This window comes from Mixophyes fleayi, chromosome 3 (assembly GCF_038048845.1).
Source record: "Mixophyes fleayi isolate aMixFle1 chromosome 3, aMixFle1.hap1, whole genome shotgun sequence".
In the NCBI taxonomy this organism is placed as follows: Eukaryota; Metazoa; Chordata; class Amphibia; order Anura; family Limnodynastidae; genus Mixophyes; species Mixophyes fleayi.
In genome coordinates this window covers 339,279,214-339,307,209 of record NC_134404.1, presented here as the reverse complement: position 1 = coordinate 339,307,209, position 27,996 = coordinate 339,279,214, and the positions used below count along the sequence as shown (strand labels likewise).

Here is a 27,996-nt window from a genome sequence, read left to right as displayed (position 1 = left end):
AGCGGGCATGGGTGTTTGATAAGTACAGAATGGTTGAAACTGTTTTTGCTGAACAATGCAAAAACGAGACTTCATTTTGTAGGGTTTATTGAATTGAAGGGATAGGGCACATTTTTATGGGTATTCCTTGCTGTGCAGCGTAGAGCATAGCCATTTCCACTACGTAAAAAACGACTTTCATTTTGTACAAGGAGGATTAAGAACATAAACATTCTCCCAGCAGCGGTGGCATTGAGTGACTGTTAGGCCTCTGTTGTACGTTAAGGTATCTGACATGAGCCTGCCTAAAGCAGGAAGAGTCCGTGCTTTGTTACCTCGGGGCATTAGAAGAAGGCCATATCCAGAGGACATCTGTCAGAGTGCTCAGACTCCCAGCTGGCAGTGGATACCAAGACCTACCCAACAGCAGTGAGAACATTTTGTGAAACCTCTCTATTATGATATGTGTGTTATTTCCGTGGTTAGTGTCAGTTAATGTTTCTTAGTAGCTTAAATGTTTCTCTGCTGGTCATCTCTTTCAGATGTTATTCATTTGATTATTGTTCAACAATCTCATTGTTAGCCGATACTCAGGCTCTGTAAGGGTCCCTCTTAATGAGGGCAATCCTCAACTAACGCCTACAATGCACACAGATGTATTTGGGTATTGTGTAACCAATGTGTGTAGGTAACATCTACACCCATACCCCCAGCATTTTAAAAATAAAAATTTGGACAAGATAAGCCCGCCAATAATCTACCCAAACCACGACCAGATCTGCTGAAACAGAACCACATTCCTGAATGACCACGCCCCGTTCGGGGGTTCCAAGAACAGACACTATTGGTAGATATAAAGAGGACATGTCAATTTAGACCTAATTTTTTATAACCATTTTTTCTGTGCTTCCATGTGCAAATGTGGGGACTGTGCTTGTGAGGTATCCTGCATATAGCTCTATTCTCACTCATTGGGGAGCAACTTCTTACAGGCAGGAAAGCTGAATAAAGGCAGCACCTGGGAGTCCCCATGTTTCCATGTAGGGGGCGCTGTTTTCCTGCACTCTTTCCAGAGGAATGCAGAACAAAATGTTATTTTTTTTGCAGAGCGCTCTAGTCATCTGGGAAGACCTAAAGACCTTGCAGGACAGTGCCCACTATAGTCCAACACGTCAAGGAAGAATCCGACAGCGCTGAGCTGATACAACACTTCTTTCTTGTCGCGGCTGCTGAGCCGGCATCTATAGTGATCAATAATGTATTGACATTCGTAGGACTTCAAAAAAGACCAGAACTGCTGACTAACAGGATAATATCAGACTTTATCACATCGTTTTGTTTTTAATCATCAGCCAGCAAGACTTACACAATCTCGTGGATAACTTACTTATGTGTTTATTCAGCAAGTTTCATGTAAACCCCAGTACGGAGATACAAATTAAAGGGGCAGTAACTCTGCAATATAGCAATACAAACTGATCTGATATATGAGGGTGGTGGGTGGGGAGCAGGTTCCGAGTGGTAGAATGGGTAATATCTCAGGAGTTTCATTGCCACCGATCCACTTTTACTTTTTATGAAATGCCACTGAAAAAGGTGAAATGTGTGTAAAAGTCTATGGCGTACACACAGGGTAGATATGGCATATTAATTCTGCAAACAGGGGCATTCCTGATATAAGCAAAGAGAAGACACAGAATCTAAGGGACATCAGAGAGACAGTAATTATTCTATTATTCATAATTTGGCTCAGTTGCAGCCAAGCCACCCAGGTATTATCCATAATCCAGGGCCAATGCCATTTGTCACCCTCCTTAAATTAGTTCCTATTATCGCAGCCCTGCGCCACACTGCCAAGATACCGCCCCCTACAAGGCTCACCTCCCAACAGGTCTGTCCCCAGCAGTGAGACAGTTGGGCGTGGTCATGTCGCAATGAGGGTGTGGTCACATCGCGAAGGGGATGTGGGTGTACCCCCAGGGATGCCCATTAGACACCTCCCTTTCCCCCAGCAGTCCCACCCATGGGACAAACACATCTCCGAGCAGGACTGTCACGCGGAAATCGAGACAGTTGAGAGGCATGCACAAGGTAAGAATGTTAGGGCTAAGGTTGATAATGGCCATTTTTTTGTACTGGGGCAATAGAATCATAGAACCATTTTTGCTTATTAATGAACTCAAGATTCTATTTATGAAGCATCTCATAGGGTCATGGGCTGAAAACAGGAAAATGAGGAGTAATGTCTCTTTCTGAGACACCGGGAGAGGAGATAAAGGCTCCTCATTTGCACATATGTTGAAACAACCAAAGTTATGAACAAAATTTAATGCTATAACACATTCCAAACACTATGGGCCGATTCACACTCGGATATATGCTCGTTTACGTAGCGTATCTTGCTTGAAATAGCTCTGCGCATGCTCAGAAAAGGGCCGTACACTAATGAACGCAATTGCATGTAATCAATGCCGGCACACAAATGGCACCTACTACTTACGACATAAGGGGTGGAACGGGGGAGGGAAGGAGCGGACTAATGTAGGCAATGTACAATAAGGGCGTGCTAAGGGCGTTCCGATGCAGCTGATTCAAGTTCAAGTTCGTTTGTCTCAGCCGTGTCATGTGTACCTACTACAGAGCAGGTGTAAGTGCCGACTGATAGTGATCACTGACATGGCATACAATTTATTTTTAAAACTACACATATACGTGCCACTAGCTAGTACAGACCATGTGTATGTAAGTAAGACAGACCATAAAAACACATTTTATGCACAATACACATTAAAAGCATCTTGATTTATGTATTTAATGTAAAAAAAAAACTCTATTTTTATTAATGATTATACTGTTAAGAGTTTGTTCTGTGTCTCTACCTATGGCAAGCAACATTTAGGCAGAGCGTACTTACACTCAGATTCAAATTGGAACACATCTTGACATACGCTTTGACTTGAATGCGTTTGGAACATCGCTGAAGTTCCGTGTTCTTGTCTAAAACCCAACTTGCGAGCAAGTTGCATTCGGACTTGAATCAGACCCTATATGCAGATACTATACTAAGGAGTAGATTTTTCAAACTTTCTAAAAAAGGAAAAGTGGAGGTGTTGCCCATAGCAACCAATCAAATTCTAGCTATCATTTATCTAGTACATTCTAGAACATGATAACTAGAATATCATTGGCTGCTATGGGCAACACCTCCACTTTCCCTTTTTTAGAAGGTTCATACATCTACCCCTTACTATTACTGAAACTTCTAACGGCAACGCATCAGAAATAGGTGGCGCCATGTTCTAAAATTTTAAACTGTCTTTAAAATTTTAGAAGAGCATGTTAGGAGTGACATCACTGACTCTTGTTTTACCTATTCTAATGTCCTCTCCATACACCTATTAACGTATAACTAGCGCCAATAAGCAGATAGGTGTGAAGGAGCCGTAACGGAAGGCGATTTATTGGCTCCCTCAATATTGAAGCTGTTCATGTTCCTCTTTTTATTTTTGGATTCAGCAACTGAAACTTTATTTGGTTTCTGTAAACTTCCCCCGAGGCTGTAGAGGTACCTTACAATCTGTTCTGTTTTACTACAGTTGTTCTCTGTTTCTCAGAGGTTTTAGTGCAGCTATTTATTTGGGGGAGTAATGAGGCAGTGGCTGCTACACTTGTATCAATTATTTGTAAACCGACAAAAGTTCAATAAAAGTTGGGGACAGAGGAAACTTATCCCCACTGCCGCCTGCCAGACAACAAAGGACTATAAGAAGTGAGCACCTGCTCGGGACCTTACACTTCACTTCTCCAGATGATTGAAGACTTTTCAGACAGCTTCTTTACTGATTCAGACGCCTTAGTGAGCGCGATTCCGGAGTCTCGTCAATTCAGCAGAAGAGGTATGTACGGTTCTCGTGTACTAGTGTTTTATAGCGGATGCTGGCGCGGTAACTGCTTTAATCAGAGAGCTGACAATCACTGACGGCTCCCAGCTTAGCTCATGCTGAGCTTTCCCCAGTTTAAATTTATTATATACTTGATTCTCAAAGTAAGATGTCTATCACAAACTGCCTTTCGTGCCAATTTCCCATATAACGATCAGTTGTTACCTGGCTTTGGCTTTTGATAACTTTAATTTACTATCTCAATGGTGGAAGACAGATAGCCCAGGGGGTACGTGTGAGCGTGAAGAGAATCAATCCTCAATAACAACCTCAAGCGTCTCTTTTTCTTATGATTTAGCCTACAAAGTGCCGCAGAGCATTCTGTATCTCCCTAGGTTACCCTATTACACCCTCTACACAGCTAACACAAGACAACATCCCTCTGACCAACATTGCAACACACACAGCCCACTCAATACTTTTACCTTTGCATTCTAGCTGGTCCAGTGTACAATATGATGTAGCACATGCCCCTGTGTTTCACACTCCCATTGTCCCATAGATTGTAAGCTTGTGAGCAGGGCCCTCTTACCTCTCTGTCTGTATGTATTACCCAGTATTGTCTTATTAATGTTTGTTCCCAATTGTAAAGCGCTACGGAATTTGCTGGCGCTATATAAATAAATGTTGATGATGATGAAGGTTCAGCATTATATTCTCTTCCCCGGTGGCACTGTGTCGTATTGCAGATGTCCGCTGAATATTATAATAAAAATTATAATACTTCTCTGCCCCCAGGTTTTAGAATGGCAGTATTTTGATTCCCCTGACCCCCAGCCTTGTGGGAGATATAACCCCCATTGAAACTGAAGCTGCTAATTATGCTGCCTCGGATAGACCGGTCGTCACTCTTAACACATGAAGCCCCCTAAATGTTGGAGGCTCCGAATTTCAAACAACTCCACCCAAAACTAACAAAAATAGTTCTGGGTGAAGTTTTTTTTAAAAAAATGATTTATTCTTTACATTACATGCATAAATCAGAATATTCTTAGTGTAGTGTACATACATTTTTATAGACATGTTCTGTGCTATCTAGTGGCACCATCATCTGTCATTTGATGCTGTGACATCACTATCAGTCGGCACTTACACCTGTCCTGTAACTGGTGCAAACCATACGGCTAAATAAAGTGTACATACAAGATACCCTGGATTTGAATCGGCCGCACCGCACCCTTACATTGACTGCATTTCTCCACCCTTGAAGTTGTAATCAGTATTCAGTGTCATTTGCGTTCGAACGTGATTTGCCTGCAATTGCGTTCATTGGCGTCAGTCCCGTTCTGACGCATGCGCAGAGCGAATTCACGCAAGAACCGGCATGCAAATGAACTTACATTCAGATATGAATCAGGCTCTAAATGTTCAATTAAGTTTTTAATAAAATATTATAAGTGTTTCTTGATGTTAGTTTTAAAGTATATTTGTCAGAAATTTTTTAGTTTAATTAAATATGACTAAAACAGCTACTATCTGAATATTCATAAAAGCTCTTTTCCTATAATTCCCTGATGTACTTACCTTCACAGCAACCTTTAGGGGTGCAGGGTCGTTGGGAGTAGCCAACACTTGACCTTCGTATACTTCTCCAAACGCTCCGTGGCCCAATCCTCTGTGGAGGAAACATAAGTACGTAAACTCCAATGATTAGATCAGTGCTGATAATATGTACTGTTCATGTGTGTAGGGGAAGCAGCTGTTCTGTGGACTGGATCAATGTTCATACTGCAGTGATGTCTCTACATCAGGGCTGGTGGAAGTGTCCGTGGGTGCCAAGGGCTCCCTTCTCCCTCGGGCACCTACCCCTGTACTTGGGCACTGCAGACTCAATATTAATTCAGCCAGCAAACTGTCTGCCGCCACTCTGTGTGGGCAGTGGGAACACGTTATTTCCCCTATGCCCGTCTGTCAAGAACATACGTTTCCCGTTGTTAAGCGCTGGTATTGTGCTACTTTTTGGGGTACATTTGTAGCTCCGATATGCTTGAGCAAAATCATGTGCCGCTATTCCCATCCTATATCATATAACCCTATAGCAACAGTTCATTTCACTCGAGGTCTAATTTTAAACTCAAACATTGAGTTTCCATTTACGTACTGTCTATGAACACCAAAAATGAGTCTGCACACCCCTATATGCAGAAGTCACAGGTGTCTATATATACATTATTTAATTAATGCAACCATTTGGGCTGCGGCAGGAAAGAGATTCCTATTTGATTTTTAAAGGCTAAATAACACATGTTAATATTTTTTTCTTATTATTATTAATAACACTGTCCAGACACTATCCTCACTTATTTATAAGACATCTCATTATATTATTATATTGTGTACAAATATGATAATGCCACCTTAGCATTTCATTTTAACACTGTGAAGCAACATCTCTACGCTGTTCCTACGCTATTGTGGTGTGTACGTGTGAACATACGCATGGAAATTGTCATGTGTGCGTCTATAGGGGGGAGGCGTTCTTCCCTACATGAGACACATAAAATAAAGACTCAATGTTTTCTTGCTCTGATGACATTAAGACATAATTGAGACTCTAACATTGAAACAATAGGAGAAAAATGGAAACATTCACATGAATTATGGGATGTTCAACAGTACTTGGAATTGACATTTTTACTTTAGCAATTTTGCTTATTCCTAGAGGGACCAAAGAAAGTGACTCTAGAATTAACACTAACTCACTTCAAAACGCAGAATGGGGCGTGCAACAGGGCGTACACCCCTGTAGATTGTATACAGTCGATATAGGTGTATTTAAGCTACAAATAAACACAGCGGCTCCCCAATTTCTCCTCTTGTAAATGCCCCCACTCTCCACCTCTTCACTAGTGTCTAAAGTGACTGCAACTATCATGGACTCTCAGTGATTACAATGTTCCAAGAACAGAACAGTCAGCCGCCGCGGTAAGAATGGGCATTATCCGTAAATCCACCACAAGGAGTTTTAATTGGAGCGAAAGGATATTTTTCCTGCAGCTGCGTATGTGAGTCGTGTCTGTAAATGTGAGTGACGGTCTTCAGACATTGTAACATATTTATCATTAATACGTGAAGGAAGATCTCTCGGGGGAGTGGAGAATAGACCGGGATCACATCTATCTTGGTAAACTCTAAAACCTCTGACAAATTGATTCTGACTCCGGCACAAGATCCTTATCCGGCGTGCCATAAATGTAATGATAATAGGCAACAAGCTGTGGAAGTAAAGTCACCGAATTGTAGTTAATCTTTAGTTCATCGGATCAATGAGCGGCAGCACGTGGGAATCAAAAGTTCCAGGAAGTTATCGCCTCTTTGTGGCGTATTATTTTGTGCTTCTAATACATAGATCCATTTTTCTGACCTTAAGTTATAAGTGAATTTTAAGCAACTACAAACTGGATGTTAAAAGGGGCCATGTACACATCCGAAGGCTCATTTTTGTGCAGCTAAAAATGGCGGTCCTGCACCACTTGCGCCAGTGAGTCTACTACACGCCAATCCAGTGGCGGAACTACCATTGGTGCGGCTGCTGTGCTCCGGGGCCCATGGAGATAATGGGGCCCACTGAATGGCATATGAATAGGGTCAGGGGCTCCAATTACCTCCTCCCTGCAATAGGGCCCAGAGCTTGCTAGTTACGCCTCTGCGCCAAGCGCTTTTCACTCCAACTTTATAGTCCTGCAACTGCCCCCAGAAAATTAATCTGCAACTCATTTTGCAGGATTGTACCTCAACCTGGGAAAAATTAGCTAAAGGGTAACTCCTAATTTATTAAAGGGTAACTCTTGAATAACCTCAAAATGGTGATAACAGATGAAAATCATTAGAAACTTTAAATAAAGCATTTATTAATGAATACACATTTTTACATTTTTAAAAATGTTGTATCTGTTCCCCAACTTTTTCTCTCCACTTAACTGGAACTGAAAGCCTAAATCTGGGCTTTCCGTACCCCTGCGAATGTACGATCCAGCTAGCCAGCTCACACACACACACATGTCCAGAGAGACTGACCTGATCTGACCTTCACCACCCCAGGGGCCTGATTCATTAAGGAACTTAAATTAAGAAGTTTCTTATTTCAGTCTCCTGGACAAAACCATGTTACAATGGAAGGGGTGCAAATGAGTTTTCTGTTTTGCACATAAGTTAAATACTGACTGTTTTTTCATGTAGCACACAAATATCAACTTTAAATTTCAGTGTACAAATAAGCTATCAAGTATTTGTGTGTTACATGAAAAAACAGTCAGTATTTAACTTATGTGCAAAACAGAATACTAATTTTCACCCCTTGCATTGTAACATGGTTTTGTCCAGCAGACTGAAATAAGAAACTTCTTAGTTTAAGTTCCTTAATGAATCAGGCCCCAGATCAGTATCACCAGGGCAGCTCGGAATCACTCAGCTGCGCCAACAATATTTTGTTAAAAAACTGCAGTTGTAGGGGACACTTAACTAAATACATCCACTATGATCTCTCTCACTCCTCTGCAGCAAGCCGCAACATTGGAAGGAGGGACTTCACTGTCACAGCAGAGAGAGATTGACAGCTTTGCAGACTTGCTATGCAGAAATGTGCTGTGTGGATTGGTCGATTCAAATATTATCACTGCAACGTCTGGCTGTGCACATTGCTGGCTATTACTGTAAGAAATTTCCGCTAATTCTTCCTCGCAGCTCTATGTGGAGATTTCAGCCTCAACGCTATAAACTAGTAACTGTCATTGAAATCTGATAATCTGACATTTTTCTTTTACGTGAATTGTCTACTGAATGCCTAGAATACACTGTAACATGAACGATGAAAGAACTTCAAACATACTGATGTTTTGTAGCTCTGCCAGGAATCAAACCGTCCTGATTCCCTGTCGGCAAGGGGGTGGGGCCATTAGGAAGAGGGTGTAGCCAAGACATGGCGGGAGCCTGGATGGGTGGATGGATGGAATCCCTATAATAATAATTCATGTCCTGGTTTGGAAAACATATTGCACAGTATGTACTAATACGGGTTTGGTTGGCTGTATACTGTGTTTTGTTTTATATATAGTATAATATTCTGTACATTATTTTCTATATTTACAGAGCGGGTTATCTTTCAGCGGATAAGGCACCATCATGCGACTTTCCCTTCCCCGTTCACCTTATCAGAGAGATGTTCTTCCTGGGCACCTCTTTCAGGTCACCGATGGATGTGATCTTGCCAGCGAAGCAATAGTTGGGGTTGTAGTCCGTCATGATGGTGGATGTCTGCACTTTGCTGAGCTTGTAGTCCGGGCTCTGTAACTCCATCTGTATTGCCTGGAGTTCCTGGTGCTTCCTGCGGTACACTGGAGACAGTGCATAGAACTCCGACAATGTGACAGTGATACAATGTAACAACTTCATGTGCACTGATACAATCTAACAACTTCACTGATACAATGAGATACATAGAATCTCTCTGCTGAGCATTTGACCTTCTATCAAAATGCGTGTTTTTATTTTATATCATTTTTGTACACTCTTTCTGTCTTTCTTATCTGGGTAAAATTATATATAAAACAATGCGGATAATAATAATAATGATAATAATAATAAATGAATGTTAGGTGTGAGGTCACATAAGGAGAAACTAGTGAAAGGAATGTGACCTGCACATCACATCTCCTATATAAAGATCTGTCTGTCCCCCGCTTGTCCCGGCTTCTGCCACGAATCAACATGAAGCTATTAAGCAGCACACAATGGATCTCATTACATTACCCTGACTTCATTATTAAGGACGAGGGACAACAGGCTGGTAATTGTAAAAGTCTGGTAGAATCATTCACGCTGCATTGTGAGTTGTCAGAGGAAGTTACAGGCTGTCACTTTTCCTGGGTGCAGCGAGAGACAATCGCTGGGTATTTGTGACTGTAATTGTTCTGGATCCAGAATTGTATCGATTTTTGCCCAATGTAGTCTAAAACAACCAGACTGGATGATGAGCTAGCCCTGTGTGTGGTCACTTCAACGGGAAAACATAGAGAAGGAAAATATTGTAAAATAATTGTTGCATTATTAACAACTCTCTAAAAATGATGCTCAAAAAGAATATTTGTATAAAGAACTAATTTTGTAGGAATAAAGGTGGACCATATCTGATGCCAATAATAATATGCTGAACCATATAGGGTGCAAATGAAAAATAAATAGCCATATCTAGTACCAAAGATAAAATACAGAGCCATATCTAGTACCATAGATAAAATACAGAGCCATATCTATTACCATGGAAATAATACAGAGCCATATCTAGTACCATGGATATAATACAGAGCCATATCTAGTACTCAGGATATAATACAGAGCCATATCTAGTACTCAGGATAAAATACAGAGCCATATCTAGTACCATGGATAAAATACAGAGCCATATCTAGTACCATGGATAAAATACAGAGCCATATCTAGTACCGAGGATAAAATACAGAGCCATACCTAGTACCATGGATAAAATACAGAGCCATATCTAGTACCATGGATAAAATAAAGAGCCGTATCTAGTACCATGGATAAAATACAGAGGCATATCTAGTACCATGGATAAAATACAGAGCCATATCTAGTACCATGGATAAAATACAGAGCCATATCTATTACCATGGAAATAATACAGAGCCATATCTAGTACCATGGATATAATACAGAGCCATATCTAGTACTCAGGATATAATACAGAGCCATATCTAGTACTCAGGATAAAATACAGAGCCATATCTAGTACCATGGATAAAATACAGAGCCATATCTAGTACCATGGATAAAATACAGAGCCATACCTAGTACCATGGATAAAATACAGAGCCATATCTAGTACCATGGATAAAATAAAGAGCCGTATCTAGTACCATGGATAAAATACAGAGGCATATCTAGTACCATGGATAAAATACAGAGCCATATCTAGTACCATGGATAAAATACAGAGCCATATCTAGTACCGAGGATAAAATACAGAGCCATATCTAGTACCATGGATAAAATACAGAGCCATATCTAGTACCATGGATAAAATACAGAGCCATATCTAGTACCGAGGATAAAATACAGAGCCATATCTAGTACCGTGGATAAAATACAGAGCCATATCTAGTACCATGGATAAAATACAGAGCCATATCTAGTACCATGGATAAAATACAGAGCCATATCTAGTACCGAGGATAAAATACAGAGCAATATCTAGTACCGAGGATAAAATACAGAGCCATATCTAGTACCGAGGATAAAATACAGAGCCATATCTAGTACAGAGGATAAAATACAGAGCCATATCTAGTACCGAGGATAAAATACAGAGCCATATCTAGTACCGAGGATATAATACAGAGCCATATCTAGTACCGAGGATAAAATACAGAGCCATATCTAGTACCAAGGATATAATACAGAGCCATATCTAGTACCGAGGATAAAATACAGAGCCATATCTAGTACCGAGGATAAAATACAGAGCCATATCTAGTACCATGGATAAAATACAGAGCCATATCTAGTACCATGGATAAAATACAGAGCCATATCTAGTACCATGGATATAATACAGAGCCATATCTAGTACCGAGGATAAAATACAGAGCCATATCTAGTACCGAGGATAAAATACAGAGCCATATCTAGTACCATGGATAAAATACAGAGCCATAACTAGTACCGAGGATATAATACAGAGCCATATCTAGTACCATGGATAAAATACAGAGCCATATCTAGTACCAAGGATATAATACAGAGCCATATCTAGTACCGAGGATATAATACAGAGCCATATCTAGTACCATGGATAAAATACAGAGCCATATCTAGTACCATGGATAAAATACAGAGCCATATCTAGTACCGAGGATATAATACAGAGCCATATCTAGTACTTGCTTCTTGTTATTTGCAGTCTCCTAAATCTCGAACACATTTTGGTCTGATTATGTCTGTCTGATGTTTAGTAAGTGGGAAAGATATAGAGAGCTTTCATTGAAATACAAATATATACACGTGACAGTACTCTCAGTCCCAGCACATATGCTGCACTTTAATGCATGGCTCCAGCAGATCTGAGACTGTCAATCACAATGACTGACAAGGTGGCAGGATGTCTTACATAAAGCAGATGCAGGACAGGTCATTGTGCAAATCAAAATGATGCAATTTATTTACTCACGTTCTCATTAGCCGCAAAACTAATGTTGGGTAGGAATTAGGTTATGTGATCTATCTGTATTCAGCAAACACTTAGGGAAGGATATAATTCAACACAATGTGCTGCCGCATATCACCGTCATCATGTCTGGCTGTGCACATTGCTGACTGTTACGGTAAGGAATATCCATTTATTTGTGCACCTTTATGGAGAGAGAGTCTACCGGAAACACATTGTGCCAAATTGAATCTCCCCCTTACAGCCGCATTTAGGGTTAGGAGTAAATCCGGCTAAAAGGTGCAATTTTGCATCTTGGCCAGGCCATGTTGTGCTTCATGGAGGACAGATTAAGAGTTGGAAGAGAGGCTTGTCCTAGCAGAAGTTAAATTGCAGTGCTGCACCCCTTGCTTTGCAACATGGCTTGTCCAGGTGCAAATGTGTACACAGTGTTTTAGGTGACCTCATTCAGGAAATGTACCAGACGTGCATTGCAAAACGTCTTGGTTTTGTACCGTAGCTCCTACATGGTTAGGCCAGTGTACGTCGATATGCAGGCCTACTCTCTACTCCCAATAGACCATACTTTCCTACATTTTGGACCCAAGGACGGGGTAAGGGTGACGATGCACTTTGCGTCATCATGGCCCTGCCCCTTGCTGTGCCACAACGCAGTTTGTGTAATCATGTAAAGGGAGGCGGGGCTTTGATGACACATTTTGATGTGAATCGCGTCATCATGTGTCACACGGTGCTCATTCGGCTTCCATAACCGAAGAATAAGACAATCACCTGTCCCTCATTAAGCATACCTCTGCTCCTAGTGTTGGATCTGCACATGCGCAGACTTAGTACCTGTCTGTCTGTTGCAAGTTTCCTATTGGTTCTTGGTTCTGGCTCCAAACTTGAAAAGGTCCTTCCTCCCTTTCCTCTGGGCCTGTTGATCAAGTTACATGTCTAATTAGGATCTTGCCTATTCCTTGTGTGTCTACTTGGATCGTCAGTGTCTCCGCCGTGTTGCTGTTCCACGGGCTGGATCCCTTAGGCTACACTTGTCTCCACTGTGTTGCTGCTCCACGGGCTGTGCCGCTCAAGCTACACCTGACGCTGCTGTGTTACCGCTCCACGGGCTGTGCCGCTCAAGCTACACCTGTCTCCGCTGTGTCGCGGCTCCACAGGCTTCTCTGCTCAAGTCGCACCAACCTCTACTATTGTGCTGTCTGGATCATCTACTCTGCATCTGTCTCTGTGGCCCGGCTGCATTACAGATTGTATCGCTCAAGCTGCTTGACCTCATCTATCGCTGAACTGTTCCTGCTGCATTTGTATCTATTCGTATAGTTGTATTACGGGTTACTCCACTCAGGCTGCACTTATCGTTATTACCCTGCTTGCTGGACTGTTATCAGTACCTCTCTTATCGTGCTGCAATATTGTGGTCCCAAATACCTAAGCTGCACTTGTCGCTTCCATTCTGCTACTGGACTGTTCACGCTACTACTACTACTATTAATTGTGCCATTACATTGCTAAGCTGTATTTACTCCTGTTACCCTGCTAGTGGAACTGTACACGTTGCTATTACTCTCCTTGTGTCAATATACTACAGACTGTTCTGTTCAACCTCTGGTCATCATTAAACCGCTACTTGTATTGTTCATCCTACATCTGTCTTCACTGCGCTGCTTGGTTGTAGAGCTTACATTCCAATATCTCCAATGTGTCTACATATCACTTACAACCACTCCCCTGGGACCTTGCCTAACACTCCTGGTATGGACTGCGACCTGCGGGCGGACGCTGCTAAGCCCAAATCACCTTGCAGTGATCCCTGATGAAAACCATCCGTCCGTTAGACTCCGCGCCCTACTGGGAATAACATCAAGTTGGGCAAGTCCAAGAGTCCAGAGTACCAAACCGTGACATCATGCTTGGATTCGGAAAGTCCAAGAGGGCTCTCCAAAATTCAAACATTCTGGGAGAGAAGGCAGGTGTGCTTAGTTGTGTGGGGAGGCACCAGCTCAGCAGTACAAGATTCAAGTCCTATTCTGGTTATGTCTATGCTCCTCCCATTGGGCGATACAAAATTCTGCTCCTCCAGAAAAGCTGCCAACTTGCTCCGTAAACTCGGCACTACCAAAGAAATGACCTCCACCATTTTCCCCGTTATAAATGAGGCCTAAGCATACCTTAGCTGCTCAATGTCGCCCTCTCTAGCTTTCCTTATTAACAATTGTCTTTATGGTAAGACTTTTTGAACACTAGAGAAAAAAAACTAACACAGAACCCAGCAGGAGGCAGCCATAATGGAGAAGTCTCCAGACACAGAAAAAAAGACATTAATAAACAAATGGGTATATTTATTATAGGGTAAAACGCCCTATGTCTGGAGAAAATGGATTATAGCAGAAGAGATCAATTAAGAAATGGTTTATTATTTAAATAAAGTATTTTTTTTTCAAATATTTTAATTTCATTTTTATAATTTTTATTTTAATTAGTGGAAATGAAAGCCATAGCCTGGGCTTTCAGTTCTACTGTGAATGTGTGAACCGGATAGCCAGGTGACGCATGGGCATATCCGCTGAGAGTGGCCTGCAAACCAGTAACTTAATGCTTAACACTCCGAGCCAATACCACTCAGCTGCCTCTGCAAGATTTTGTTGATAAATTGTGGTGATAGGCGATTTTCTTTTGCTGATAGAAAATAATCCCTGTCACCCATACCTCCCAACATTTAGAATCTCGAAAACATGACAAAATAAGCTCTACCCCATTCTGCCCAAGCGTCACCCACAAATTAACAAATTTATGTAAAACATCACCCACTGTTTAAAGCCCCACCCATTTTGCGGTCCACAATTGGGGACAGTTGGCAGCTATGCAGTATCACCAATTAATAATAAATCTACCCCAAAGTTGCACACATATCGCTCCAAACAACGAGTCTCTGGTAGTCGGCTGTGACCGGGGAACGAGGAATTGAATCGATTATATAAAAAGCAAAGCAATGCATTTCGTCAACACTGCAGGGAACACGTATAGAGCCAATAAATCAACTTCATTCAACTGAAGGAAATCCCCTTTAAGGATTTTAGTGCCAATCAGTGAAATTAGCATAACTTGTAGTGTTCATCATTTGTCTTTGCATAAACCTAAGTCTCTCTCTCCATGGTTTATTCACGGCCCATTGAGGAATCTCTTTTCCAGAACACTGATTATTGAGCAGATTTCCCACACAGCGAGCGATGCAGAAACGCAGCGCGCACTTTCTCAGCGGGAATCCATCTGGACGGAAAGCAAGCGGAAGATAAACATGATCTCAGTATGAGAACTGCAAGCGGCTCTATGAATGTAAAACACTTCAGTGTTTATTTCACTATAACTGGATCATTACCTAGGGCGGCTTCTTAGCTATAGGGAAAAATAAACCTTATTAGGGAAGTGTTTATTTTCAATTTACTGCTCAAGTTATGTTCAGTAAAACATATGGGGATTAGTATTGAGAGGAGAGTGCTATTTCTCTGTACTCTGTACAATGACAGGAGTTGGGGATTCCTGAGCCATAAGAAACCACGGAACCGTTCCACCAATAGCCGATTTAAGCAAAAAATAATAATAAAAAATGGAATGCTTATTGAAGATGCTGCACGCTGCCCTATCCTTGTTTTATTCATTAAGAAATGTTCTTTGACTTATATATAATTTTATTTAACAATAAATAATGTTTCAGCAAACAAGGATGATCACATTTGGTAACCACTCTGTCTGGAGCTCTTATTCTGGGGTTAACTGAAGAGATATGGGCCCCATCACCATGGCTGCATTGGTGGCAATGAAATGTGGGAAAGGGGCAACGAGAGGTGGTCATCAGGGGGTGCCGCTTCTATAGGAAGCAGTATTATTGGCTGATAAAGTTCTACTGCCTGTCTGTCACTGAGCTCCAGCCTCCAATCAGAGTTCAGAGCTGGACAGGAAGCAGATATCTTTCAGCCAATATTTACGGTATGTTGTCTGACAGAAGCCCCATTGGTAGCAGAAACTGGATGCGGGGTAGGTTGGGGAGTACTTCTGGGTCAGCTTTCTCCACCAATCATAACACTGGGCTCTGATTTCGCCACCAATCATGACACTGGGCTCAGTTTTCCCTACCAATCATAAGGCTGGGCTCAACTTTCTCCACCAATCATGAATCATGAGGCTGGCCTCAACTTTCCCCACCAATCATGACACCGGGCTCAGCTTTCCCCACCAATCATGACACTGGGCTCAGCTTCCCCACCAATTATGACATTGGGCTCAGTTTTCCCTACCAATCATAAGGCTGGACTCACCTTTCTCCACCAATCATGAATCATGAGGCTGGGCTCAGCTATCCCCACCAATCATGAGGCTGGGCTCAGCTTTCCCCAAAAATCATGACACTGGGCTCAGCCTTCCCCACCAATTATGAGCCTGGGCTCAGCCTTCCCCACCAATCATGAGCCTGGGCTCAGCTTTCCCCACCAATCATGAGCCTGGGCTCAGCCTTCCCCACCAATTATGAGCCTGGGCTCAGCCTTCCCCACCAATCATGAGCCTGGGGTCAGCTTTCCCCACCAATCATGAGACTGGGCTCAGCTTTCCCCACCAGACTTTTATGCACCAAGTTGGGGAAGGTCCGTATACATACACAAATTCTGGCTGGAGGTAACTCATAGAAAGTATCTTAAGTAAAGATATATACAAGAATCCAACATTCTGTCTATTGGGTTTGATACATGGCCCAAAAATAGTCCTGTTCTGAATGCACATTTCTTTCCTTTCTACTATTTTCTGCTCGGAAACCAAAATGAATTAAATGGATGGAGTTGGTAAAACCGCTCTTTACCTCATTTCAAAATATGTTACCTGCATAGAGGTTATCCGGCAAATGTGATAAAATATGGGGAAATTGGTTGCTAATCATCCACGTGGAAAAGGGGGGAGATTTATAGGTTGTTCATGTGAAGCAGTGTGATTGGTTGATTTAAATAGTAGAAACAATAAAATCAAGGACAGATAAATATACATTCATAGCTCCTCAGGGGAGGGCTGGTAAATTTTAGCCAGGGGGAAGGGGGGAACTCGGCTTTGCAGCCTATTAGGAACATTTAAATGAAAAAATGCAAGTAGCCCAGTGTTCTAGCCCAAGCTAGCCAAATATGGGACCAGTGCAGAGGGCAGATACTCCACCTGCCCCCAGCCCAGGCTGCCTCTGTAGCTCCTGGAGGTAGGTGGACTTTTAGTTTAGTTTTTGACTTATCAAACCTGAGAAGCAGATGGCACAACTGTTTAATATGGTCCTGTAGACGTCCTTTTATAAAATGCAGGTGACTCACCAATCATAATACCGGAGAACGCCAGAATAAGGGCAGCCACCAGCCCTGATGTAACAATGGACAATACCAGCGACAAGGGCAGATGTGTCTCCTGGGCAGACTGGATCTGGTCATCTGGAAGACAGAGCCTCGTACAGTAAGACAATGATTCCAAAGTTTTATTTTACCTTCTGTAAAATGGGAATATTCCAAAAGATGAGTCGGTTGTTATTTTATGTTACGAAGACTCTAAATTTCATATTTCGTTTGTGTGGTTACGAAGCCATACATTTTTTTGTCAAAAGAGGGTTTTTGATAAATAGACCCAGGAGAGAATGGAGACACTCACAGGTCTATCTAATGCAATTGATACCTCTTAATAGTGAATAGATTTTTCATACGTTAACAAGGACCAAATGTGCTCACCGATGCAGGACACTCTATCCTCCGCCAAGACTTGGCCCATGTCACAGTGACACGTCAACTCCCGGGATTCCGGATCTATGTAACAGTCGTCCAACTGACAGTGACTGCAGTTCAGATCCAACTTTATATCCACCTCTCCGTGGCTCTCCGTTACTAGGATATGAGGCAGGATGTAATCAGTTATGATAATAGACAAAATGGATTTTCACAGGAAACCAAACAGGTATAAAATTGGGACATTTATGTAGTCATGACCCCACGGAGGTGTTAGTATACAACAAACCAACTTCAATAATGAATACCATACATTACCATTTATTTTAAGGGGGTTTTTCAACTTTGGACAACTTTGATTTATTTTCTTATCCACGTCCGACATTTACTAAATACATTTCATTCTCTATCTGCCTTCCTTCTGTGTTTTTCAGCAAAGATTCTAAGCCACCTTGACAATACTGTTAATTTTTCATGGCAATGGATAGTAAATCGGACTGTTCTGCATCCAGGTGAAAAACATAGAAAGGAGCCAGAAAGATAAAGTGATTTATTTAGTAAAGGTTGAAGAAGGGCATGTACAAATTAATAAACAACTTGTGTGACGGTGGATAACTCAAAGTTACCAACCAACGGTTCCCTTTTGTGCGTCAAGTGGAACAAATATTCATAGGACCTCATTAACAAAGTGCATTGGATGTGTCCTTGGGTTTGTGCTTCAAAATGATTCCCATTAAACATATAGGATTGCGCGGGTTTCAAGTATTTATGTTTGTATTTACATTTCTCCTGGCTGTGATGCTTGGAGAATTGTCCTGTACTGGTGCTCGTATGGTTACCTTCCAAAATGTTGTGGTTTTATACATTGGACTCAAGTGGATGGAGGGGTGTTCAAGGTTCAAAATGACATATAAGGGGATGCTGCCAATCACACAGTAATGTTATATACCCGCCGTCCATTCTTCTGGCAAATCCAAGCAGAAGATCCTCTCCGTAGCGTTCACACCATCACTGTGGTTGTCAAGGTCCCTTCTCTGTGACATTTCTGTTCTTGCTAATAGGAGTTCACTTGGGCTTTGATCATCATCATCATTTATTTATATAGCGCCACTAATTTCGCAGCGCTGTACAGAGAACTCATTCACATCAGTCCCTGCCCCATTGGAGCTTACAGTCTAAATTCCCTAACACAGACAGACACACACACAGACTAGGATCAATTTTGATAGCAGCCAATTAACCTACCAGTATGTTTTTTTGGAGTGTGGGAGGAAACCGGAGCACCCGGAGGAAACCCACGCAAACACGGGGAGAACATACAAACTCCACACAGATAAGGCCATGGTCGGGAATTGAACTCGTGACCCCAGCGCTGTGAGGCAGAAGTGCTAACCACTGAGCCACATGCTGCCCCACCCAATCAGAAGAGGGGATCTGGCCGCAGATTCACCAAAACAAAGGATCTCAGGTAAGTACCTTTTGGTATTTTTAGTTTTGGGTGAAATAACCCATTAATGTTTTAGCACACCAAGGTAGATCTGTATGGGGTTCACCTGCCCATTTTACCAACATGTCTCTGAATTGTAGGTTTATCTGGTCCAGATTAGTTATCATGGGTAATAGGTTATACATTCATCCTCAGTATTTACCTTTGAGGGGAGGGGTATATAAAACACCATTGGGGCTGATGTAAGATACCCCGTCCCAGCCATCAGCATCTGGGCTGTTATCTTCCACAGCATTTCCTCCTGGGAACACAGAGATTTAATGTAATACAATCAGAGCAATGAGCCCATGGATCACATACTTATATTCATTCATAATATACATCATTCATGTATAACACAGGGTCATGGAAAGAATGAAAGTAAAGGGTTTGCTAATCGTTTATTAGACAATTATGGTTATTTTTCTAGTGGCTGAAATAACTAATGTAAGAGAAGCAGCTTCTGGTCAGCATCAACGCTTTGTACAGACTGACATTTATTTTACAAGTGTGAGGACGCAAAGATTGCAAATATGCAAAACCTCTCTATTGACAGATCAGGGAGAGTCTGACTGTTATAAGAGATGTTAGACTGCACCATGTGACAGGAGGGAGAGCCCTCAAATACTGCAGTACCCAGCATGCTATACTAGCAGTACCAGGACCCCCCACACATACTGCAGTACCCAGCATACTATACTAGCAGTACCAGGACCCCACACATACTGTAGTACCCAGCATGCTATACTAGCAGTACCAGGACCCCACACATACTGCAGTATCCATCATCATCATCATTTATTTATATAGCGCCAACATATTCCGTAGCGCTTTACAATTGGAGACAAACATAGTAAACTAATAAGCAAACTGGGTAAAACAGACAAAGAGGTGAGAAGGCCCTGCTCACAAAATATCCAGCATGCTATACTAGCAGTACAAGGTCCCCACATATACAGCAATACCCAGCATGCTATACTAGCAGTACCAGGACCCCCCACACATACTGTAGTACCCAGCATGCTATACTAGCAGTACCAGGACCCCACACATACTGCAGTATCCATCATCATCATCATTTATTTATATAGCGCCAACATATTCCGTAGCGCTTTACAATTGGAGACAAACATAGTAAACTAATAAGCAAACTGGGTAAAACAGACAAAGAGGTGAGAAGGCCCTGCCCACAAAATATCCAGCATGCTATACTAGCAGTACCAGGACCACACACATACTATAGTACCCAGCATGCTATACTAGCAGTACCAGGACCACACACATACAGCAATACCCAGCATGCTATACTAGCAGTACCAGGACCACACACATACTGCAGTACCCAGCATGCTATACTAGCAGTACAAGGTCCCCACATATACAGCAATACCCAGCATGCTATACTAGCAGTACCAGGACCCCCCACACATACAGCAATACCCAGCATGCTATACTAGCAGTACCAGGACCACACACATACAGCAATACCCAGCATGCTATACTAGCAGTACAAGGTGCCCACATATACAGCAATACCCAGCATGCTATACTAGCAGTACCAGGACCCCCCACACATACAGCAATACCCAGCATGCTATACTAGCAGTACCAGGACCCCACACATACTATAGTACCCAGCATGCTATACTAGCAGTACCAGGACCCCACACATACAGCAATACCCAGCATGATATACTAGCAGTACCAGGACCACACACATACAGCAATACCCAGCATGCTATACTAGCAGTACCAGGACCCCACACATACTATAGTACCCAGCATGCTATACTAGCAGTACCAGGACCCCACACATACTGCAGTACCCAGCATGTTGTACTAGCAGTACCAGGACCCCACACATACAGCAATACCCAGCATGCTATACTAGCAGTACCAGGACCACACACATACTGCAGTACCCAGCATGCTATACTAGCAGTACAAGGTCCCCACATATACAGCAATACCCAGCATGCTATACTAGCAGTACCAGGACCCCCCACACATACAGCAATACCCAGCATGCTATACTAGCAGTACCAGGACCACACACATACAGCAATACCCAGCATGCTATACTAGCAGTACAAGGTCCTAACACATACAGCAGTACCCAGCATACTATACTAGCAGTACCAGGACCACACACATACTGCAGTACCCAGCATGCTATACTAGCAGTACCAGGACCCCCCACACATACAGCAATACCCAGCATGCTATACTAGCAGTACCAGGACCCCACACATACTATAGTACCCAGCATGCTATACTAGCAGTACCAGGACCCCACACATACAGCAATACCCAGCATGATATACTAGCAGTACCAGGACCACACACATACAGCAATACCCAGCATGCTATACTAGCAGTACCAGGACCACACACATACAGCAATACCCAGCATGCTATACTAGCAGTACCAGGACCACACACATACTATAGTACCCAGCATGCTATACTAGCAGTACCAGGACCACACACATACAGCAATACCCAGCATGCTATACTAGCAGTACCAGGACCCCACACATACAGCAATACCCAGCATGATATACTAGCAGTACCAGGACCACACACATACAGCAATACCCAGCATGCTATACTAGCAGTACCAGGACCACACACATACAGCAATACCCAGCATGCTATACTAGCAGTACAAGGTCCCCACATATACAGCAATACCCAGCATGCTATACTAGCAGTACCAGGACCCCCCACACATACAGCAATACCCAGCATGCTATACTAGCAGTACCAGGACCCCACACATACTATAGTACCCAGCATGCTATACTAGCAGTACCAGGACCCCACACATACAGCAATACCCAGCATGATATACTAGCAGTACCAGGACCACACACATACAGCAATACCCAGCATGCTATACTAGCAGTACCAGGACCCCACACATACTATAGTACCCAGCATGCTATACTAGCAGTACCAGGACCCCACACATACTGCAGTACCCAGCATGTTGTACTAGCAGTACCAGGACCCCACACATACAGCAATACCCAGCATGCTATACTAGCAGTACCAGGACCACACACATACTGCAGTACCCAGCATGCTATACTAGCAGTACAAGGTCCCCACATATACAGCAATACCCAGCATGCTATACTAGCAGTACCAGGACCCCCCACACATACAGCAATACCCAGCATGCTATACTAGCAGTACCAGGACCACACACATACAGCAATACCCAGCATGCTATACTAGCAGTACAAGGTCCCCACACATACAGCAATACCCAGCATGCTATACTAGCAGTACCAGGACCACACACATACTGCAGTACCCAGCATGCTATACTAGCAGTACCAGGACCCCCCACACATACAGCAATACCCAGCATGCTATACTAGCAGTACCAGGACCCCACACATACTATAGTACCCAGCATGCTATACTAGCAGTACCAGGACCCCACACATACAGCAATACCCAGCATGATATACTAGCAGTACCAGGACCACACACATACAGCAATACCCAGCATGCTATACTAGCAGTACCAGGACCCCACACATACAGCAATACCCAGCATGCTATACTAGCAGTACCAGGACCCCACACATACTATAGTACCCAGCATGCTATACTAGCAGTACCAGGACCCCCCACACATACAGCAATACCCAGCATGCTATACTAGCAGTACCAGGACCCCACACATACTGCAGTATCCATCATCATCATCATTTATTTATATAGCGCCAACATATTCCGTAGCGCTTTACAATTGGAGACAAACATAGTAAACTAATAAGCAAACTGGGTAAAACAGACAAAGAGGTGAGAAGGCCCTGCCCACAAAATATCCAGCATGCTATACTAGCAGTACAAGGTCCCCACATATACAGCAATACCCAGCATGCTATACTAGCAGTACCAGGACCACACACATACAGCAATACCCAGCATGCTATACTAGCAGTACCAGGACCACACACATACTATAGTACCCAGCATGCTATACTAGCAGTACCAGGACCACACACATACAGCAATACCCAGCATGCTATACTAGCAGTACCAGGACCACACACATACTGCAGTACCCAGCATGCTATACTAGCAGTACAAGGTCCCCACATATACAGCAATACCCAGCATGCTATACTAGCAGTACCAGGACCCCCCACACATACAGCAATACCCAGCATGCTATACTAGCAGTACCAGGACCACACACATACAGCAATACCCAGCATGCTATACTAGCAGTACAAGGTCCCCACATATACAGCAATACCCAGCATGCTATACTAGCAGTACCAGGACCCCCCACACATACAGCAATACCCAGCATGCTATACTAGCAGTACCAGGACCCCACACATACTATAGTACCCAGCATGCTATACTAGCAGTACCAGGACCCCACACATACAGCAATACCCAGCATGATATACTAGCAGTACCAGGACCACACACATACAGCAATACCCAGCATGCTATACTAGCAGTACCAGGACCCCACACATACTATAGTACCCAGCATGCTATACTAGCAGTACCAGGACCCCACACATACTGCAGTACCCAGCATGCTATACTAGCAGTACCAGGACCACACACATACTGCAGTACCCAGCATGCTATACTAGCAGTACAAGGTCCCCACATATACAGCAATACCCAGCATGCTATACTAGCAGTACCAGGACCCCCCACACATACAGCAATACCCAGCATGCTATACTAGCAGTACCAGGACCACACACATACAGCAATACCCAGCATGCTATACTAGCAGTACAAGGTCCCCACACATACAGCAGTACCCAGCATACTATACTAGCAGTACCAGGACCACACACATACTGCAGTACCCAGCATGCTATACTAGCAGTACCAGGACCCCCCACACATACAGCAATACCCAGCATGCTATACTAGCAGTACCAGGACCCCACACATACTATAGTACCCAGCATGCTATACTAGCAGTACCAGGACCCCACACATACAGCAATACCCAGCATGATATACTAGCAGTACCAGGACCACACACATACAGCAATACCCAGCATGCTATACTAGCAGTACCAGGACCACACACATACAGCAATACCCAGCATGCTATACTAGCAGTACCAGGACCACACACATACTATAGTACCCAGCATGCTATACTAGCAGTACCAGGACCACACACATACAGCAATACCCAGCATGCTATACTAGCAGTACCAGGACCCCACACATACAGCAATACCCAGCATGATATACTAGCAGTACCAGGACCACACACATACAGCAATACCCAGCATGCTATACTAGCAGTACCAGGACCACACACATACAGCAATACCCAGCATGCTATACTAGCAGTACAAGGTCCCCACATATACAGCAATACCCAGCATGCTATACTAGCAGTACCAGGACCCCCCACACATACAGCAATACCCAGCATGCTATACTAGCAGTACCAGGACCCCACACATACTATAGTACCCAGCATGCTATACTAGCAGTACCAGGACCCCACACATACAGCAATACCCAGCATGATATACTAGCAGTACCAGGACCACACACATACAGCAATACCCAGCATGCTATACTAGCAGTACCAGGACCCCACACATACTATAGTACCCAGCATGCTATACTAGCAGTACCAGGACCCCACACATACTGCAGTACCCAGCATGTTGTACTAGCAGTACCAGGACCCCACACATACAGCAATACCCAGCATGCTATACTAGCAGTACCAGGACCACACACATACTGCAGTACCCAGCATGCTATACTAGCAGTACAAGGTCCCCACATATACAGCAATACCCAGCATGCTATACTAGCAGTACCAGGACCCCCCACACATACAGCAATACCCAGCATGCTATACTAGCAGTACCAGGACCACACACATACAGCAATACCCAGCATGCTATACTAGCAGTACAAGGTCCCCACATATACAGCAATACCCAGCATGCTATACTAGCAGTACCAGGACCCCCCACACATACAGCAATACCCAGCATGCTATACTAGCAGTACCAGGACCCCACACATACTATAGTACCCAGCATGCTATACTAGCAGTACCAGGACCCCACACATACAGCAATACCCAGCATGATATACTAGCAGTACCAGGACCACACACATACAGCAATACCCAGCATGCTATACTAGCAGTACCAGGACCCCACACATACTATAGTACCCAGCATGCTATACTAGCAGTACCAGGACCCCACACATACTGCAGTACCCAGCATGTTGTACTAGCAGTACCAGGACCCCACACATACAGCAATACCCAGCATGCTATACTAGCAGTACCAGGACCACACACATACTGCAGTACCCAGCATGCTATACTAGCAGTACAAGGTCCCCACATATACAGCAATACCCAGCATGCTATACTAGCAGTACCAGGACCCCCCACACATACAGCAATACCCAGCATGCTATACTAGCAGTACCAGGACCACACACATACAGCAATACCCAGCATGCTATACTAGCAGTACAAGGTCCCCACACATACAGCAGTACCCAGCATACTATACTAGCAGTACCAGGACCACACACATACTGCAGTACCCAGCATGCTATACTAGCAGTACCAGGACCCCCCACACATACAGCAATACCCAGCATGCTATACTAGCAGTACCAGGACCCCACACATAGTATAGTACCCAGCATGCTATACTAGCAGTACCAGGACCCCACACATACAGCAATACCCAGCATGATATACTAGCAGTACCAGGACCACACACATACAGCAATACCCAGCATGCTATACTAGCAGTACCAGGACCACACACATACAGCAATACCCAGCATGCTATACTAGCAGTACCAGGACCCCCCACACATACTGTAGTACCCAGCATGCTATACTAGCAGTACCAGGACCCCACACATACAGCAATACCCAGCATGCTATACTAGCAGTACCAGGACCCTATATAAACTATATAGCAGGGATACATAGTCAGTGCCCTCCCCCCATATCCTATATTTCTATAAATGAATCTAGAAATGTATAACTGTATTTATTAGTCAGTAATCATTACCTATATATCCTCCGCCTCCTCCGCCTGAAGAGCAACCACCTCCACCACCTCCGAAGCCCCCTCTGGTTTCCCACCCCCACTTCTTCACCGCCTGGGGGCAGGATTCTCCTCCGGTGCCACCATCCAGAAGCGACTTTCCAGCCCATGGATATGATGTGAGATCGCTCCAGCCACCTCCGCCGCCTGCACCAGAAAGTAACCGTTAGATATACAGTATAATACACAGTTATCTATGGCACCAGGTGACACATGTGATCTATCAGTATCCCACCTTCATAACACTGTAACATGTTCACGCCCTCTTGCCACATTTACTAAACCCTATTTTTCTAGCTTCCTTTTCATCCATGTCTTTATATCATGAAGCAGAGATGCTTTTGCTGTTGTTGCTGTCCTGCAATTTAACACAACAATGCCCTTTGGATATTGTTGTATCCAATACAAAGATTAGAGCAGCTCTTGTCTGCTTGAGAGCAGTCTGCATTATTCACCAGCACAAAGTTACAGTAAACAGAGATAGTTATATAACGACTCTTTAATATGCGCAGCATCTTCATCAGGGATGTTATGATTAATCTATGCAGATTTTGAGCCACAAATTATTTACCAGCTGCCCCTGATTTTCCATTTATCCCCGGGACGGTGAAATTATTCTCCAACCTCTCCGGATGAACGACGTTGGCCTTCGCCCTGTAGGCTCTTCCTCCTCCGCCTGCGGCTATTAACAATGGGATATATTTTCCGTTCTCTATCTATAAGAATACACAAACCACAGACTGTGAGAACACATCACTGCAGACTGCTGGTCAAAGCCTCATCAGGGGGAGACCCTGGGGAGAAACCCCCATCACACAGATTGTGTTTAACCTGATCAGCATCATTTGTATGACATTGGATGGGCAGCACGGTGGCTCAGTGGTTAGCACTTCTGCTTCACAGCACTGGGGTCATGAGTTCAATTCCCAACCAGGGAAGTTTGTATGTTCTCTCTGTATTTGCATGTATTTCCTCCCACACCCCAAAAGCAGACTGGTAGGTTAATTGGCTGCTGAACAAATTAACACTAGTCTGTGTGTATGTTAGGGAATTTAGACTGTAAGCTCCTATGGGGCAGGGACTAATGTGAGTGACAAATATTCATTGTACAGCGCTGCAGAATATGTGGTGCTATATAAATAAATGGTCATGATACTGTCTGCTCAGTTTATTCCTGGTTTCCTGGCATTTATAAGAGAAACATATTTTAATTAATTTGATAACATCAGCATAGGGCCTGATTCATTGATTCGCTAAGGCATGTAAATGCTGATACACGCCATATTTTGCGTAAAATCGTTCTTTGCATACCCAGGACGGGACTGTAAGCCGGACCGCAGCAACATCCAATTCATCTTGGACTGCAGGGAACCCTCACTACCATTATTATCCAGGTCAGGTGCAGGGCCGGATTAACCCGAGGTCTAACTGGGCTACAGCCCAGGGGCCTCGGACATCCAGGGGGCCCTTGAAAGTGCTCAGCAGCATTATTGATCGGTCGGGGGTGGGGGCGCCCCCCAGCCCGATCATTGCTGCTAAGCACTTTCACTGCAGT

The 27,996-nt window shown here is 43.5% G+C and overlaps 1 protein-coding gene across 1 annotated transcript in view; it reads right to left on the bottom strand.

Moving 5' to 3' along the window:
* ALK (ALK receptor tyrosine kinase) overlaps positions 1–27,996 on the bottom strand; it is a 588,292-nt gene that overhangs the window by 21,532 nt on the left and 538,764 nt on the right. Inside the window, exons 15-21 of the mRNA XM_075204381.1 lie at positions 27,013–27,157; positions 26,406–26,588; positions 19,490–19,588; positions 17,847–17,999; positions 17,442–17,555; positions 9,067–9,253; positions 5,445–5,535 (exon numbers count right to left, since the gene is read on the bottom strand). Coding sequence (XP_075060482.1) covers positions 5,445–5,535; positions 9,067–9,253; positions 17,442–17,555; positions 17,847–17,999; positions 19,490–19,588; positions 26,406–26,588; positions 27,013–27,157 — 972 coding nt within the window. The remainder of the gene's footprint in view (positions 1–5,444; positions 5,536–9,066; positions 9,254–17,441; positions 17,556–17,846; positions 18,000–19,489; positions 19,589–26,405; positions 26,589–27,012; positions 27,158–27,996) is intronic.